Source organism: Aegilops tauschii, chromosome 4, assembly GCF_002575655.3.
Source record: "Aegilops tauschii subsp. strangulata cultivar AL8/78 chromosome 4, Aet v6.0, whole genome shotgun sequence".
Classification (NCBI taxonomy): domain Eukaryota; kingdom Viridiplantae; phylum Streptophyta; class Magnoliopsida; order Poales; family Poaceae; genus Aegilops; species Aegilops tauschii.
This window is the reverse complement of record NC_053038.3, coordinates 516,095,119-516,112,068: the sequence shown is the minus strand read 5'-3', so window position 1 is coordinate 516,112,068 and position 16,950 is coordinate 516,095,119. Positions and strand designations below refer to the sequence as shown.

General features: G+C 45.5%; 2 protein-coding genes across 2 annotated transcripts; both read left to right on the top strand.

The window, feature by feature from the left end:
* The first annotated feature begins 3,994 nt into the window (after positions 1-3,994).
* LOC109762619 (uncharacterized) lies at positions 3,995-4,972 on the top strand. The gene has a single exon (XM_020321492.1). The coding sequence runs from the start codon at positions 3,995-3,997 to the stop codon at positions 4,970-4,972; it is 978 nt and encodes a 325-aa protein (XP_020177081.1).
* A 3,508-nt stretch (positions 4,973-8,480) lies between these two features.
* Positions 8,481-10,829, top strand: LOC141022058 (uncharacterized). Its single transcript, XM_073497939.1, has 5 exons — positions 8,481-9,437; positions 9,557-9,643; positions 9,692-9,757; positions 9,884-10,150; positions 10,650-10,829. Exons 1-5 carry the CDS (start codon positions 8,481-8,483, stop codon positions 10,827-10,829), a joined length of 1,557 nt encoding a protein of 518 aa, XP_073354040.1.
* The last annotated feature ends 6,121 nt before the right edge of the window (positions 10,830-16,950 follow it).

Below are 16,950 nucleotides of genomic sequence, written 5' to 3'. Positions count from 1 at the left end.
CGGTCCGTTTCATGTGCCGATTACAACTTCAGGGCGCCGATTACGGCAGCGGTGACGCAATTCCGATGGGTGCTCGGAATTGTGAGAAATACTATGATCGACATCCACATGGATGCTCCATCTAACGCTTCCCACAATTTCAAGCATAAACATCAATATATACCTCTAAAAATGAGTTTATATTCTAGAATCACTCTACTTTGATACCAATCACGTACTTCCAGATTTACAGCAATAGGAATCGAACATATTTTTTCAACTGCATGACACCAAAATTAGCAATTTTGGAGCCAGAGTTCTGATTCTGCGGTAAAGTAGAAATACAAGGATGGAGAATTGAAGTGGTTTGTGAGAAAGCACGAAAAACTTCACAAAATGTGCCTATGAGCCGCCCAAGCTTACCAAAGAAATCTTTTGTGTCCACTAGTAGAAAACAGGGCTTTCGTCCACTCTCAATGTACACATTAGTCCCGGTTGCATTACGAACCGGGACTAATGTGAGCATTAGTCCCGGTTCATGCGGCTAGGGCGTCGGGAAGGCATTAGTCCCGGTTCAAATAGGACCTTTAGTTCCGGTTTGAGACACGAACGGGGACTAAAGGGTGCGATGCCCTTTAGTCCCGGTTCGTATCTCAAACCGGGACTAAAGATTAAACCTTTAGTCCCGGTTTGAGACACGAACCGGGACTAAAAGATGTGATGCCCTTTAGTCCCGGTTCGTGTCTCAAACCGGGACTAAAGGGGTTCTGAAATTTGTTTTTTGTTTTTTGTTTCTGTTTCAAATTGCTTATATCTTTCAGGATATTTGATATTTTTGAGTGATTCTTTTTGCATTAGATTCCAAATTTTGTATAGTTTCTTTTTGTGCCATTAGTTTTCAAATTTGAAAGATTTAAATATGAATTTGTTCAAATTTGCTTCAAACACTAGATTGTGAATAATTTGAGATTAAAAATAGTTTTTAATTTAATTCTTTTTGCTCCTAGTCACATGTCAGATTGTTGTCACAGTAAGGTTAATTTGGTTATTTTTAGAATAATATAACTTAGGATTTTAATTAAAACAGTACTGCTTTGCTTATATAGTTGTTTTAGTCCTTTAACTGTTGTTTTCAATTATTTTTAGTTAGTTCTTTCTGTAGATTTTAACATGGTGTAGTATGCTTCTGTTAGACAACAGTAGATAATTTTTTGTAATTAATTAATATTAATTTTGCTAGTGTTTTGTACTGTTTTGCATTAATAGTTGTTTAGCCTATAATAATAGTTGATAGAATTAGTTTTGCTATATTAAAAAGTAATTCTTTGGCCACTTTAATAGAACGTGAGTCTGGCTTGGTTAACCTTAGTTGTGACTCTTGCTGGGACGGTGCTAGTAGATGTAGTCGATGGTCGGATTGGATGGACACCATCCCGGACTAAAGGGGTTCAATCTGTACCCCCCCCCCCCCCCCCCCCGGTGTATCGCCATTTCAGTTTTAAAAAAATAAAAGAAAATGATAAAACTTCAAAAATTAAAATCCTTCGAGATGTAGTTATGTTACTACATGTACTAGTTAGGAAAATAAAAAAACATAAATTTGGACATGTTTTGCAAAAAAGTGTGATGAAAAAGTAAAACGACTATATCTTTTGCATACGATGTCGAAAAAAAGTATAATATATCAAAATGTTCAGCACGAAAATCCACATCCAATTTTGACGGCCGTAGGCCGTTTTGCAATTTTTTTAGAATCCTCAGATTCTAAAAGGAAAAAAAGTTATGCTCAAATTTTAGTTTTTTTGAATTTTGGTCAAATATGGTCAAACTACTTAGTCAAGAAATATTAGTGTTACTAAATAATTATTGGTTTTAAGAATAATAGTTTCAAACTCAAACGGTGTAACATGTGACTTCATGCTCAATTTTAACTCCTAAGGGTTAATAGGATTGATAGCTTACTATTGTCAGGAAAACAACAAATGCAGACTTGGAAACAAGGGGGAATATAACTCGAAAGTTAAGCGTGCTCAGGCTGGAGTAGTGAGAGGATGGGTGACCGGCCGGGAAGTTAGACGATTTTGAATGATGATGGGTGATTAGAGATTAGAAATTAAATTGAGCAGTGATGAGGGGTGATTAGAGGTTAAGTGCAAATAATTCACAAATTTAAAATTTTTAAAAAAATTCAAATTCCAAAAAAAATAAATCCTTTAGTCCCGGTTGGTGTTACAAACCAGGACTAAAGGTCAAGCTCCAGACACCAGGCACGTGGAGGCCGGGCCTTTAGTCCCGGTTCGTAACACAACCGGGACTAAAGGGGGGGGGGGCTTTAGTCCCGACCCTTTAGTCCCGGTTCCAGAACCGGGACTAAAGGCCCTCTGGAACCGGTACTAAAGGTCCGTTTTCTACTAGTGGTCGCACTATCCACAGTGATAGTCAAGGAGTGCATCCATCCATAACATTTTAGTGAGGGTTTTACTCCATGACTAGAAGAGGCAATATCACATGATACTTTTTGTTGAGTTGGGGTTGTATGAAAATATATATTTGAGCGCCTAGCAATGAGATCAAATTTTAATTGCTAGCAGTAAAATTGAGGCAAAGTTGCCAGCTCGGTCCATCTTCAAATTGGAATGATAGGAACCTTTTTGTACAAGCCATAATGTTGTGTTGCTCCACGCGCTTTCATTTTGATGATAGTATTTTGAGAGCATACCTATAAACATCATTCAAAAAATTATTAAAGTTGAGGATTCAAATTGTTTTCTTATTTTTGAAGGCATAAGGCATGGTGAAAATACTACTACAAACATAACTATTACATGTTCTAAAAATTAAAATAGTAAAACTGCATCCCTGCTACTAAGACGTCAATTGTAAGGATCATCATCGATTGTTGTATTCAACGAAGAAAGCGACCGAGGAGTCTTCCTAGCCATCAAATGGCCATACGACAAACTAGATTATTTTGCAGTGGGCCAAGTAAGCAAACAAGATGCTCAAGTGCTAGAAATTGTTTGATGCCAAAGTGAACAATTAAGCACTCCACACTAAGCTTGCAATAAAAGTTAACTCCACATTAAGGTTCTTGTTAATTCAAAGTCAGGCTCGCTTTCAGCATTTTCTCTAAAAAAATATAAGTTAACTCATTTATTAAGCACTTTATAATAAAAAATGTAAGGCTATTGCTAAATCTCAGTCGACTGAGACTTAACGAAGTCTCAGTCAATCCTATATTCATGACATTTTACATTGAGATCCGTGTAATTTTTTTTAAAACAATTTGTTTCTTCTTTTTATATGTTCTGTTACTTGACTAAGACTTCGTTAAATCCCCGTCATGATGTGATCAACCTACAAGGCTACAACACTTAGGCCCTGTTTGGTTCATAAGTCCTAGGACTTTTCCTAGTCCCAACTAAAAAGTCCCTAGTCCCTAAAAAGTCCCTCCCTGTTTGTTTTCAGGGACTAAAAAGTCCCTAGTCCCTCCCTAGAGGTTATTAAATGACATGTAAAAGACCATGTTACCCCTAGTATACAGAAAAATAACAACCAAATAACACCATGGGGCGGCGGGGCAATGGGTGCAGGGAGGGGCATTGTTGGAAAAGTCTCAAAAAAGACTCTTCTTTAGAGTCTTCTTCATTTAGTCCAAAAAGCAAATTTTAGTCCCTAGTAGTCCCTCCCGTTTGATTAAAAAGTCTCTAAGAGGGATTTTTTCAGTCCCTACACCAAAAAATCCCTGAAAACAAACACCCCCTTAGTTTCTTTACTGGCCCAAGAAACCAATCCTATGGTTTACATCGGATCCTCCTTCATTGGTTTATTCTCCGGCCTCAAACATAGTCCACCCAAGACACCAACCCTTCAATATGGTACGCGCTTCGATAATGCTGTCACCTGCCAGCACCACCGCTCAGCATCGTCGTTGCCGGCAGCCGGAGCTGGCAAACTAAGTCATAATTAAGTAGGACGTACTGGAGCTGCACTGCACTGGGTCGTCGGTCGATCCATGGATGAGGTCGTAGAACGCCATCATGGCAGACGTCCGGAGCTACGTGGTCTGAGCGGCGGTGGAGGAGCCGACCTCATCAGCGCCCTCCCGACGGACCTGCTTCTCCAGGTTCTCGTCCGCCTCCGCTGCGCCCGTGCCGCCGCGCGCACCGGCGTCCTCTCCCGCCGTTGGCGCGGCCTCTGGAGCCGCCTCCCGGACCTCACCTTTCGCGACGTCGCCCCCGGCCCGCTCCTAGCGGTGCTCTCGTCGCTCGGACCCGGTGGCGCGTCCCTCTCCCTGCTCGACATCCGCGTCCCCTTACAGCACAGGGCCACCGTCCGCGCGGACCAGACATCCTCGCTGCTCCGGGCCGCCGCGAGGCTGTCTCCGGCAGCGCTCCGCTTCGCCACCTCGCAGTGCCTAGAGGAGCCGTTCGTGGACGTGGACCTGTCACACTACTTCCAGCGCGCTGCCTCGATCGAGCTGCGCGGGCAGCACCTCCGCTTCGCCGACCCACGGTGGGAGCTCCCCGCGCTCGAGAGTCTGTCCCTCGCCGGCTGCCTCATCGATCTCGCCGTCTTGATCCCGCTCTGCCCACGCCTGCGCGTGCTGAGGGCGGCCGGCGTTTTTGTCGGCAACGACGCCATCACTGTCCTCTCATCGTCGCTGCAGGAGCTCGTAGTGGAGTCCAATAGCACAGTGACACACCATATCCACGTGGAGGCCCCCCTGCTCAAGCAACTGATGATGTCCTTCCACATCTCCGGCGAGCTCAACGTTTCAATCTCGGCACCAATGTTGGAGAAGGTCACGTGGCGGTGCTTGTATTCCAAAGTGACTGCTGGGCTTGGTCTTTGGGGCCTCTCGGGAGTGAGACTATTGATGGAGGAGAGCAATGTGCAGTGGGTTCTCCCTCGTGTCCATGTCCTTTGCCTGCTCATTCTTGCCAAAGTATGTTTCTCCCCTCCTTGTCAGTCTTACTGGATTTGCGACTAAATTATACTCACTCAGTTTCAAAATAAGTGTCTTTGATTTAATACAACTTTAGTATATAAAATATTTGTGATGTCATGAAAGATTGTTTTTACCAGTATTCGCATAGTGATCCAAACGAGGAGCTCCGCTTTGCGGAGGAGATAGAGAAACATATGATTACCGACTTCTCCACTTTGGAGCTACATCTCACAACCCTAGAACATGCATTTGGGGCATTTCTGTTGCGACTCCTTAGGATGCATCGGATTCGTACTGCTACACGAAGCCTTAAGATCTCCCTACACAGATTTGAGGTAATTTGTATTTGTGTTGTATATGCAACAATGAAATATTTCTAGGTGTGCTTCTCGATACAAGGTCTCAATTCTGGAGAATATACTACACACTGATGCAAGTCATATTTGTTTTAGATGAACGACGATGGATGCTCACTCCTACAAAATTGTCCTTGTCATGAGCCTAAAAATTGGAGAACCCAGACTACTCCTTGACCAATTTACAAAAGCTAGAAATCATAGGATTCGAACGGGAGGATCATGAGTTTGATTCCTTGAAATTGATACTTAGATCCGCACCAATGCTTAAAACGGTTATCATGGGATTATCGAAAAGGTTCACACCCGATGATGATTGGTGGACAAAGTTACACAACATCTTCGTCGCTTATCCTTCTGTAGAATGCAACATTGGTCATAGTCCTGGTAAGCACGTTTCATGCTTGATTACCATGCTCTTAGATTGTTTTTTTATATTCGTGTAAAGACTAAATTCATGCTTTTGTATTGATCTAGTAATATTGTTTGGAAACCTTTACAGTTTTTTCATCTCAACGTCGTTCATGCTTAAAAAAATTGTAGTGTGGCTAGGATATGTCATTAGCATGTCAATCATTCATTCTAGGTCAACTTAATTTGATTAACTTGTTTATACCCACTCTGTTGGCTGTAGAAATGGCCATTGTGATGCTACATATGTTTTGATGATGTGTGTGATGTCTTTTATGATGGTTTGTTCTCTAGGCTATGTTTTCTTTTAGTGGGGCTCAAAGGACTGGAACCATGATTCTATATACACTACCATGTGATGCCAAATACATGACGCCCTAGAAAACATGCAGTCAAATTCTCTATCTTTTCCCACTAATTATTAACAACTTGTCTATATTCACCAGATAAAAAAATATACCGCTAGATTTATCATGAAAGTAGTTTCATGATGATTTTTTCATAATTGCTTGCTTACATATTCATACAAAATAATCATGGCAAAAATCTCATGAAGGGTGTGAAATGTAAAACATCGCCTATTTCGGAATGGAGGGAGTGTAATTCATCCATACCATATGATTTGGTTTGCATATATCAAATACTATATTGTTTGTTCAGTTCACTAAAGATTGGTTGGCTCCTACAGCCCAAATTTGTTGAATATGCAATATTAGTGTATGTTTTTCTTTGAGGGATATATTATTGTTGAAGCAAGACACATCCTCATTTTTTTTTGTTTCTCTCCATCATGACAACTGGATAGTTGTTCTTGTAACTTCATAGTCTATGCAGGATGTCTTATGTTTTGCACCACTACAATTTAATCGCATATAAAAGTATTAGTTTTTCTTAATCAAAGTTAGTTATCTCGTTTTATTTCCAAGGGCATGTGAAAAGGAACTTCCAATTTTTTATCATTACAAGATTCATATACTCGTTGGAAAAGTTGTGATTAGCAAGATGGTTATAAAGGAAATCTCTAGTTACATATTTTTGATCGCGCGTTGATGTTTTTATTTATTTGTGACTGTGTATAAGGTTCCATTTGCTGTTGACAGCACCAGATCAATTTCTAATACCCTTGGGAAGAAACTAACAGGCGAGTTTTTTTTATCTCGATGCAGAGTGAACGCACGCCAGCAGAAGTCATGCATCGACATGATTATCACACTTGCATTTGTAGATTCGGGATGCTCGTGGACAAGATCATCTTCTGCCACACAGATCAACTCCATTATTTCGTTTTAGATATTTAGTTGGTGGTTATAATTGGTACACTAAGCCGCTAAAGTGTTGATTTACGATCGTAATGGAGCTACATGCCCGAAATTTGTATTCTTAGTTAAAATCATGTATATATCACTCTTAGTTAAGTATTTGAATGGTTGTCTATGCCTTATATACATCATTGTGTCATTCGCTTCATTGGCTTGCAGTTAGTAACTGCCAAAATTAGTGCATTACAACTATGCAAGAGATAGTTTGCTAAGCACATACATATCTTTGCTCTCCATTTATTTCAAGACTATGGTAACTAAACATGGGAGTTTAGTTGCTGAGAATTGCGACGTTTGACGACTAATGTGAACCATGCTAACTATGTTGTGTGGGTAAATACCAAGATGGACTACATTTTTGGCTTCTGATAAGTGCATTCAGTAGGCTTCCTTGTGCATTGTGTTTGTTGTCTACTCCCTAAATTCCGATATGTAAGGCTTTTCTCAAAACTAGCCAACTTCTAAAATTTAAATTTAAGCCCACTTTGTTGAGAATTAATATCGTGCACACATGAGTACAGATTAATAAAAGAAACATCACCAAACAACTAATAACCCTATTGCCCCCCCCCCCCCCCCCCCCTACCGCTTTTAAATGTCTTCATATTAAACCGGAAGTTAATGAGCACCGCGGGCACTTTTGACAATATAAATATACAGGAGTTTGATTTTTCTGCTTTGGTTTGTGATATCTCGGAGCTTGGCCTGACATACTGGAAACAACAGAACTCCTCCCTTCTGGTTTGTTAAGCTCAGCTCGGAACTAAGAATTTTTTCCTATTTGTAAGGCTCATTGTCTTGGGAATAGGCAAATATGTTGTCCCTAGCTACATTAAATTCTGTAAATCATCTGTTGTCAGTGTGGAATCAATCAACCAATGCAAAAGGAGTGAGAGGTCCTGCATGTAGCATTAATATATTTTCTAGCACTTAATTGTGATGTAGATGATGATTTTGTGCAACACTTGATGCACAGGCCGTGGGGTTATCCTCCTTTTCAGAAAGAGAAAAATTGTGATGCAGATAGTTGCCATAGATACAAGAAAATAAAAATAAACTTCCTTTTCGGAAAAAATATATGCGGTGAAAGCTCCAAGATGGCCGCCTCTAGAACTCCGTCCGTAGTTAGCCAGTGAAGGAAACAAGATGCAAAGATGTTGGCATCGTTTGTTGCCAAGTGTGTATAATAATTAATTAAGTAAGAGCTCCTTAAGCGTACATTAGAAGATAAAAAGTCCATTAAGGCAGTCAGAAGGTGTCATGGCCGGCGGCCTCAACACAATCCTCAAACGTACTTGGTCATTCTTCTAGGCATTGATTTCTTCTCCCGCGCGCGTTGGGTTTTTCCGTCCTCTTTAATTAACCTTCACAACTCCAATTCCAGTCTTCTCGCCTTGATCGGCCGCCCCAGCTTCTTCACTACCCTTTCATCTTCCTCTCCTGCCTGCATCCAGGGGGCGTTCCATGGACGAGGATAGAGCACGTCGTCATTGCACACCTTCGGAGGTAGGAGGCGGAGGAGCCGACCTCATCAGCGCCCTCCCAACGGACCTGCTCCTCCAGGTCCTCGTCCGCCTCGGCTGCACCCGCGCCGCCGCACGCACCAGCATCCTCTCCCGCCGGTGGCGCGGCCTCTGGACCCGCCTCCCGGGGCTCACCTTCCGCGACGTCGCGCCCGGCCCGCTACTAGCGGCTCTCTCCTCGCTCGGACCTAGTGGCGTGCCCCTCTCCCTCCTCGACATCCACATCCCTGAAGCACAGGTCAAGGTGCATGTCGACCGCGGCCCTACATGGGCCGGTGGCCGAGCGAGAAGACAGAGTTACCGATTACAGCCCTATCTACATCCCAGCAACCAGGTCTCCATGCTGCTCCGCGCCGCCGGGAGGCTCTCGCCGGCGGCGTTCCGCTTCAGCCACCCGCACGAACTAGAGAACTCGTACGTCGACGTGGACCTGTCCAGCTGCTTCCGCCGTGCCACCTCCATCGAGCTGGACGCACGGTTCATCTGCTTCCCCAACCCACAGTCCGAGTTCCCCACGCTCGAGAGTCTATCGATCTCCGGTTGCCTTGTCCATCTCGCCGTTGTGGTTCCTCTCTGCCCGCGCCTACGCGTGCTCAGGGTGCATCGCGCTTACCTCCAGGGCGAAGTTATCACCGTTCGCTCGGCGTCGCTGCAGGAGTTCTCCGTGGAGAACGATATCGCCGGCGCATCAACGAGACGTGTGGACGTAGAGGCCCCCACGCTGAAGCAATTGACTGTGTTCTTCCGCAACAGTGGCGACCTCAGTGTCTCTGTTCTGGCACCGAATGTGGAGAATGTCTCGTGGCGGTGCTTCTATTCCAGCGTCAGGGTTGGGCTTGGTCTTTGGGGCCTCTCCGGAGTGAGATTACAGACCAAGGAGGGCAATAATGGACAGGGGGTTCTCCCTCCCGTCCATATCTTGTGCCTACACATGATTGCCATGGTATATATATCCTCCTCGATCTCCTACTAAATTTACTTTGCTGACTATAATGTCCTCCCCGAAAATTGTTTTAGCAGTATCAACGTGACTATCGAGATGCAGAGCTCGCATTTGCGGCGGAGATAGAGAAGCATATGTTTGCCAACTTCTCTGGTTTGGAGGTACATCTCGAAACACCAGGACATGTGTTTGGAGCATTTCTGTTGCAGCTCCTTGGGATGCATCGATTTCGTACTGCGACACGAAGTCTTAAGGTCATCCTACAGAGATTTGAGGTAATTTATCAATGTTTTTATAGTTGAAAAAAATATTGTATATCAACTGAAAGGTTCTAGCTAGGCACATTCTTTAGCTACGATCAAAAATGTATAACACATTGGTGTATGTCACATTTATTTCAGAGGAAAGATGGATGTCCACCCGATTGTCCTTGTGATGAGCCTAAGAACTGGAGAACCCAGACTATCTCCCTGACCAATCTTGAGAAGCTGGATATCATACAATTCAAAGGGGTGGACCATGAGTTTGATTTCTTGAAACTGATATTTAGATGTGCGCCAATGCTTAACAAAGTGACCGTGGAGCTGCCAAAAGGGTTCCCAACAAATGATGATTGGTGGACAAAAATACACAACATCTTCATGGCATATCCTTCAGTGGAAGGCAACGTTCGTACTCCCGGTAATTAAGCAGGTTTCATGCATGATTACCATGCTTGTAGATGTAACACTTACTTTTATCTTTGTACAAAGGCTAAATTCATGCCTTGGCGTTGATTGCATTATGCCCATGTTTTCTTAAAGCATGTATACCTTTTATCAACTTAGCGTGTGCCTTATGCCCATTTAAACCTTTGTCCACTCAGTGTCATTTTGAGTTTTTTTTTTTTGAAATGGAGGATGGCCCCCAGCCTCTGCATCTGGAAGATGCATACGGCCACTTTATTGATTATTCTCGAGGACCTTACAAAGTATTATAAACAATAAACCTGAATCCACCATCTTGGCAACATATGCCGCTCCTCCTATCCATATGATGAAGGGATGCTAGCTGGGCCACTACCCAAACCACTCACCTAAACCTAACATCAAAAGCCGGAAGCCCCAGCCGAGCCACATACCGGGTCTGGGGCACAATCCGGTCAGACGCACTCGTGTGTCGTCGCAGGCATCTTCCACAGGCCCGTCTTCAGATTATATTGAGGCTTCTACCTTGTCTGGCCACTCTGCCATCAACGTCACCGTGACGCCAGACAGCTACCTCCTCCTGCACGAGTCCATCTCCGCGCATCGGACGCCGAGCCTCCACAGCGCCATGCCGCCGATCTCCGCCGCCATCAATGTGTGAGATGAAGTACCCTCCACCACGGCAGGTACAAGGTAAGGAAGGGCGAGGTCCCCATCGGAGACACGGCCGGAAGAGGAGCACCGCAGCCACCAGACAGAAACACCTGCCCGGAGCTGCGACGCTGTAGATCAGACGGGCCGCCACCAGGAAACAGACAAGCTCGCCATGCACGCCCAGCATCGCCATGCCCAAGTCGGCGCCTTCAAGAAGGTGACGACGCTGTGGCGCCGCCGCCGCTTAGCCACCGGGGCTAGGGTTTTCACCTGGGCGCAGGGGAAGGGGCGAGGCATGGGAAGTTGAGCCTCGGCGCCGCCACCAAGGAGGGAATGGCGTCCGGGACGCCATCGACGCCATGACCGCCACCGGCGGCCAAGGGTTTCCCCCGGCCAAGCACCCTGCCGCCACCTCCGAACCAGCCACAGAATCAGCAGGCGTGAGCACGCCAGAGATCCAGGCCGGCCGGAGGTCATACGTCACGAGCGGCCCAGAACGCCTCAGATCTGACGAGGGGAGCCCGGGGCCTCCCCGCGCCACGACCAGCGCCCACCGGGGCCTCGCTGCCCAAGCAGCCGAGGGGACCCGGCCAACCTCACCGACGAGCACTCCCCGCCGCCGGAGGAGCGCCGTCCGCACCAGCGAGGCCGCCGCCTCAGATCCGGGCCCTCACCACCGAAAGGGAGCGGCCAGAGGCCTCGCCGCCGCCCTCACAGGCAGCCGCGCGGGGGCCCCGGCGACCGCCTCCGGCAGCGGCGAGGAGGAGGTGGCGGCGCGAGGGAACCCTATGTCGCCCCCGAGTCGCCCTCGGGAGGAGGTGTCATTTTGAGTATATATGCCATTAACATATCAATTATTCATTGTATGTCAAATTAATGTAATTAGCTTGATCTTCTCCTTTTCTTTTATTGTATGAATGCTCATTGTGATGCTACATATGTTTCAACATGTGCGTTGTCATCTTTATGTTTGTCTTTTGCTTAGGTTATGTTTCAATTTGAGAGGGTCCAAAGGACGAGGCCCACGACGACCTCCTGGATGACGCTCACGGGCTCCGGCCTTTGAGGCCTAGGCCGTGGCTCGACAACGTCCAGCGTGTTGCTCACCGGTTCCATCAGCACATGTGCTCTGGCAGTATCCTTCAAGTACGGCCATGCTCCAGGCAACCCGCTCCCCGTAGCCTACAACGACTCCTACTTCGGCCCTGGAATCCTGGAGCCGTGCTCGCGACGCATGGGGACGCATCCCGCGATGAACCCACGACGACAATCTGGTCACGAACAACACGCACAACATCGACCTACATGTGCCGCCGAGAAGATCCCATGCCAGTGTGTGGTCATAAATTGTGTCTTGTTGGTGCACCCATACCAATGGTGCATGGCCAAGAGAGAAGAGGGTGAGGCAGCCGCCGTGCAAGCGTCGTCCTGTAGTTCACATGAAGGTGGGGCGATGGAGAGCTGGAGTTCCTCCTGGCATCGTCTTCAACGGGCGCCGGTGGCCTAGAGGACATGTGGTCAACATGGAGGTTGGATGGGCTCGAGGCACGAGAGGGTTGGGCGACTTCTCCATGGCGTCCTAGGGCAGGCTGGACAGCATGATGCCCTCCTCACCCTTTGTCGTTCTTGGAATGGAGAAATAGCTGGTCAAGCCAGTCGACCCCTCGCTGCCCGTTGGTCAGCCCGCCGTACACGGCATCCTCCATGCTCGTGAGCCTAACGTAGCTCACTTATGAAATGATGTACGTCCGAGACAGCGCGAATAGGGGCCGGCTCCGGAGCAGATCTGCCACCGACAACACGTGGTCGTACGTCACGACCATGGTGGTCGTGACGGAGTAGGCGAACGCGTTCTCGTGTAAGCCCTCTAGGAACGGCACATCCCGGTGGCCACGCAAGTTCACCATGAATGACAGGCGCACTTCCTCGTTGACGCCCCACCGAAAGAACAATTGCTTATTTATCTCTTATTCCAAAATTTGCCTGAGAATCAAATTTCATATTTTTAATTCAGTGGGGTTAGAGCGCAACCATTCTTGTGCAAAAAGAAAAAAGAAAAAAGAGCGCAGCCATGCAGCACAGCTAGATGCACGCCTCCACCAGCTCGAATCGAGAGCTCCTGCTCATGTGCGGCAGCGTACACTGCCGCAGCCCCGCGATCTCACGGGGCCCGAAGAAGAATGACAGGCCGCGACGTCGCCCAGGGGATTCGAGAGCATCCGTCCGTCGCGCCCGCTGGCTTACTGTACACCATGTTCGGATACGATGGTTGTTGTGTCCGACTGGTGTCGAGGCACTGCATGGAGCAAGGACGCAAGGCCTCGCAAAGCTGCCGCCCAGCGCGCAGCGGTACACAGGATTTATTTCAGGTCTTCCAACAATATGTGTTTAGTGGGAGAAGACGCTCCTGTCGACTACGAAGACGTCTATGGCGGCTTCGTCAATTTTGAGATTAATTATATGTCAGCCGAATGTGCTCACATGGATAGGATTGCATGCAAATCACAGCCGCAAGTTGCCAGAAAAACACAAATAACATATAAGTCATCTGATTTTAGAATTTAGGTCAGTCGATTCTTGCATGAAGGAAGGAACAACCAGAGGGAAGAAAGGAGCTCGCCGGAGAAGCCCTCCGGGTCTATCTTAGGGTGGCGGATGACCCCATGATCAATTTTAGGGTGGCAGGCGGCTCGATAATCTATCTTAGGGGTGTAGGGGTGATGCAGGTTCAACGGGAAAAAAGGTGGTCGTCAGGGTTAGAGGCACGGCGGTTCAGGGGAGGGTGGGGCAACGAGGCGGTCGCGGGAGCGCCGCCAGCCGCGGTCAACGGAGGCAGCGGTTAGGCCTGGGCTGGATCGGTGATTGTGAGGGAAAGAAGAGAAACAATACCAGCTGAAGGTAAAAGAACGCATCTAGTTTGTTGGATCTGCATCGGACAGCTGAAAACGATCGACTGACTCAAAATGCGTTTTCAGTCGACCGGTCACTGGTCAGTCTCGCATGAAAGGTAAAATAATGTCCCAGGTCTGCTGCAAAATCACTAGGTCCACCCACGAAGCGTGGACAGCCAGGTACCCTAATAATTGTCGTGACAAAGTGGAAGTAACTCCAACATGTCAAATAGCAAAGTCCAACAAATCCACGTGCAATGATATCTTTTTTAATAGAAAAACCCCTTTTAAAGTTCTGACCGGAGATGTAATGCTTTAGTGAGGTCAAAGCTCCTGAGCTAATAGAAAAGCTAATTATCATGATCCTAAAGAAACAATTGCATAATTTGTGAACGCACCACATACCGAACAAAATAAAAATTTATTCATCTGTACATACACACAGTTTGACATACAAATTTCTTGCACACATTACAAAGCTAGCAATTCATGCTCCTTGCTAATATCGTAAAGCGGATCAAACAAACAAGGGTGCTTCTGGGCAAATTTTGATCTTCATATAAGCTACGAACTGCACAATGCAAGTCCTTAGCAGAAGTGGTGGAGAGCCATGGTCCTTTTCTCAGACCAAAGAACTGAAAAATATGAGAAGTGGAAGCAGTGGGTCTCCTCTAGATCCTTAATGTTCTCCCGGCTCCTTTTCTCATGATGAACCTGGACCCTCTCCCGACAGGAAACGGAAGATACGGCTCGTGAGATCAGTGCTCGCCTTGGCTGATGAATCGGTACCATTCCCGACACACCTAGGCGTAGCCATTGCCGTCGTACACTATGAAGAGGAATGCTGCAGCAAGAGCGCATCGGCGTCGAGGTCGCGGGGCCTGACGAGCAGGTGCAGAAGCACGCCCACAAAGAACGGCACCGTCCGCGGCGCACATACATATATACGTCCTCCATCTCGCGGCAATGGTTGTGCGTCGCCATGCACCACCATGCCACTCGCCACCACGTGCCCTTGCAGACCAAAGTGAGTGCATGATGAGATTCTCCAAATGACCATATGCATTTGTTGTAGTCAAATCATATTTGCATTGCCACGTTGTATATTACCCTGATTGCTCCGAGAATGAAGAAATAGGCAGTTGTCGCCGTGATTTATACTGTTGCGATTACTTCCTGAAACACGGTAATTACATGACTGTTTTACAGCCTTCTATATTATGGTGTGATCTATATTACCATGACTAGTGGTTGGGGCGCCACCCGGTGGCGCCGCTTGAGAGGAAGTTACGTGCATGTTTTTATTTTAAAAAATCATGTAGTCCTCACTTCCATCTAGAAAAATATTTTTAAAAAATCCTCACCTCCATCTAGAAAAAGAAGAAAAAAATCACCAACGCAGCCTACCAGCGAGCGCCACTTTGCGTAGTCCTTCATTTTAAAAAATATGTGGACTCATCACCTCCATCTAAAAAGAGAAAAAACATTTTAAAAAATTCCTCACCTCCATCTAAAAATAATATCCCAAAAAAAATTCACCGCAGCCAACCAGTTTGTGCCACGTGGCATAGCTGGTTGCTCACCCTTCACGCGTAGCCTAATGGGTTTAATTGTTCCGTAGATTACAAGATAGGCATGTAAATGACACCGAGATTGCTTCCTGAAAACACCAGGAAGTCTTTCTTTTTGCGGGGGAAAATACCAGGAGGTTGCGCTGTAAGTTTTTGGATTGATGTAAATAAATCAAAGTGAGTTATCCTCTATAACACTAAGCTCTCTAATTTTAAAGAGATCACATTCAATTGAGGTCTCCATTTGAGATTGGATCAGCCGATTTTGACCGGGTCAACAATTTCTCAAACCTCTCTAATTGATGTCTTCGATTTACAAATTGTTTAGCCCAATTTTGGCCGGGTCAACAATACAAAGCTTACTAATTTTTAAGGCCACAAATCAATGGAGGTCTCCAATTGAAATTGGGTCACCTGATTTTGACCGGGTCAACAATTTCTCAAAGCTCTTTCATTCATTTCTTTTGGACTATACATTATCCTTCCTAATTTTTAAGGCCTCACAATTAATTGATGTCTTCTATTTATAATTTGGTCACTTGATTTTGACCGGGTCAACAATTTCTTGAGGTGCTCGCCCATTCAATTATTTTAATTCACTGTATTCCCTAGTTTTGAAGCTCTTTCATTCGAGTAGGGTATTCAATTTTAGATTTGATTTACGATTTTGATTGGCCCAATAATTTTCCAAATCAATCAGCAGTAATCGGCCTATAGAAACATATCAATCTCGCGCATCCTCCCACCACCTAGAAAAAAGAAACACCACATCTGATATTGTAGGACCAATATAGTACATGCAGTTATTGAGGCAGAAATTTCCCCACATAAATATGTGTTTATTACAGGATAACACAGGAACACAACGCGAAAGGCCCACCCAATCACTGTGTTATAAAAAAGCACTCCATCATCTCCCCGCCCCGCCGAGCTAAATATTCCATCAATTTGAAAATATAAAGGGTATTAGTTTTTTGGAAAGTTAAATTCCTTTAACTTTGACCAAGTTTAGAGCCAAAAATATCGACATCCACAATATAAATAAGAAAATAGAAATTTATTTCATGATGAATCTAATTATACCGATTTGATATTATGAATTTTGATATATTTATCTACAAATTTGATCAAACTTAAAAAAGGTTTGACTTTTCAAAATGTAATACACCTTGTATTTTGAAACAAGGAGAGTATTTTTTATAAGATACCTGACAACAGACGCAGCAAAGCGCGTCCCACCCTTCTAGTACAAGTCATATGTCATTGATTTTACGCTAAGATTCATGCAAGCATTTTCTAATATCTTTTTTCTTTTTTCTAGTTTGATTGAGTCACTTAGATGTGCCATAACTATGGCACATCTAGATGTTCCCTAGACAGACCATATTAAATTATGCACGACCTATTGGTTCCATCAAAATAATTGTATGACCTATTGCTATTAGCGACATAGCTCCACACGCCCCCGCCAAAGTCACGGCTCCACATGCCCCCTCCGGCGATAAGCACAACAATAGAAGGGGAAAGAGTGGGGAGAATATTATTCCTACACTGAAACAATACCGCCGCTTTGCTGCCCCAAACCAAACTCGAAAACTCCCTAAAGAATAACTGAAAAAAGTCACCCATGACGCTGCACAACATGTCTGGGTTTGATGTCGAGCTG

What these genes read in the sequence shown, in the direction of transcription:
- LOC109762619 (XM_020321492.1), top strand. Translation starts at nt 3,995, where the DNA reads ATGGATGAGGTCGTAGAACGCCATCATGGCAGACGTCCGGAGCTACGT.
- LOC141022058 (XM_073497939.1), top strand. Translation starts at nt 8,481, where the DNA reads ATGGACGAGGATAGAGCACGTCGTCATTGCACACCTTCGGAGGTAGGA. An exon ending in AGGGCAATAATGGACAGGGG is followed by an intron (nt 9,438 to 9,556) that starts GTTCTCCCTCCC and finishes AAATTGTTTTAG; the next exon opens with CAGTATCAACGTGACTATCG. An exon ending in TCATCCTACAGAGATTTGAG is followed by an intron (nt 9,758 to 9,883) that starts GTAATTTATCAA and finishes CATTTATTTCAG; the next exon opens with AGGAAAGATGGATGTCCACC.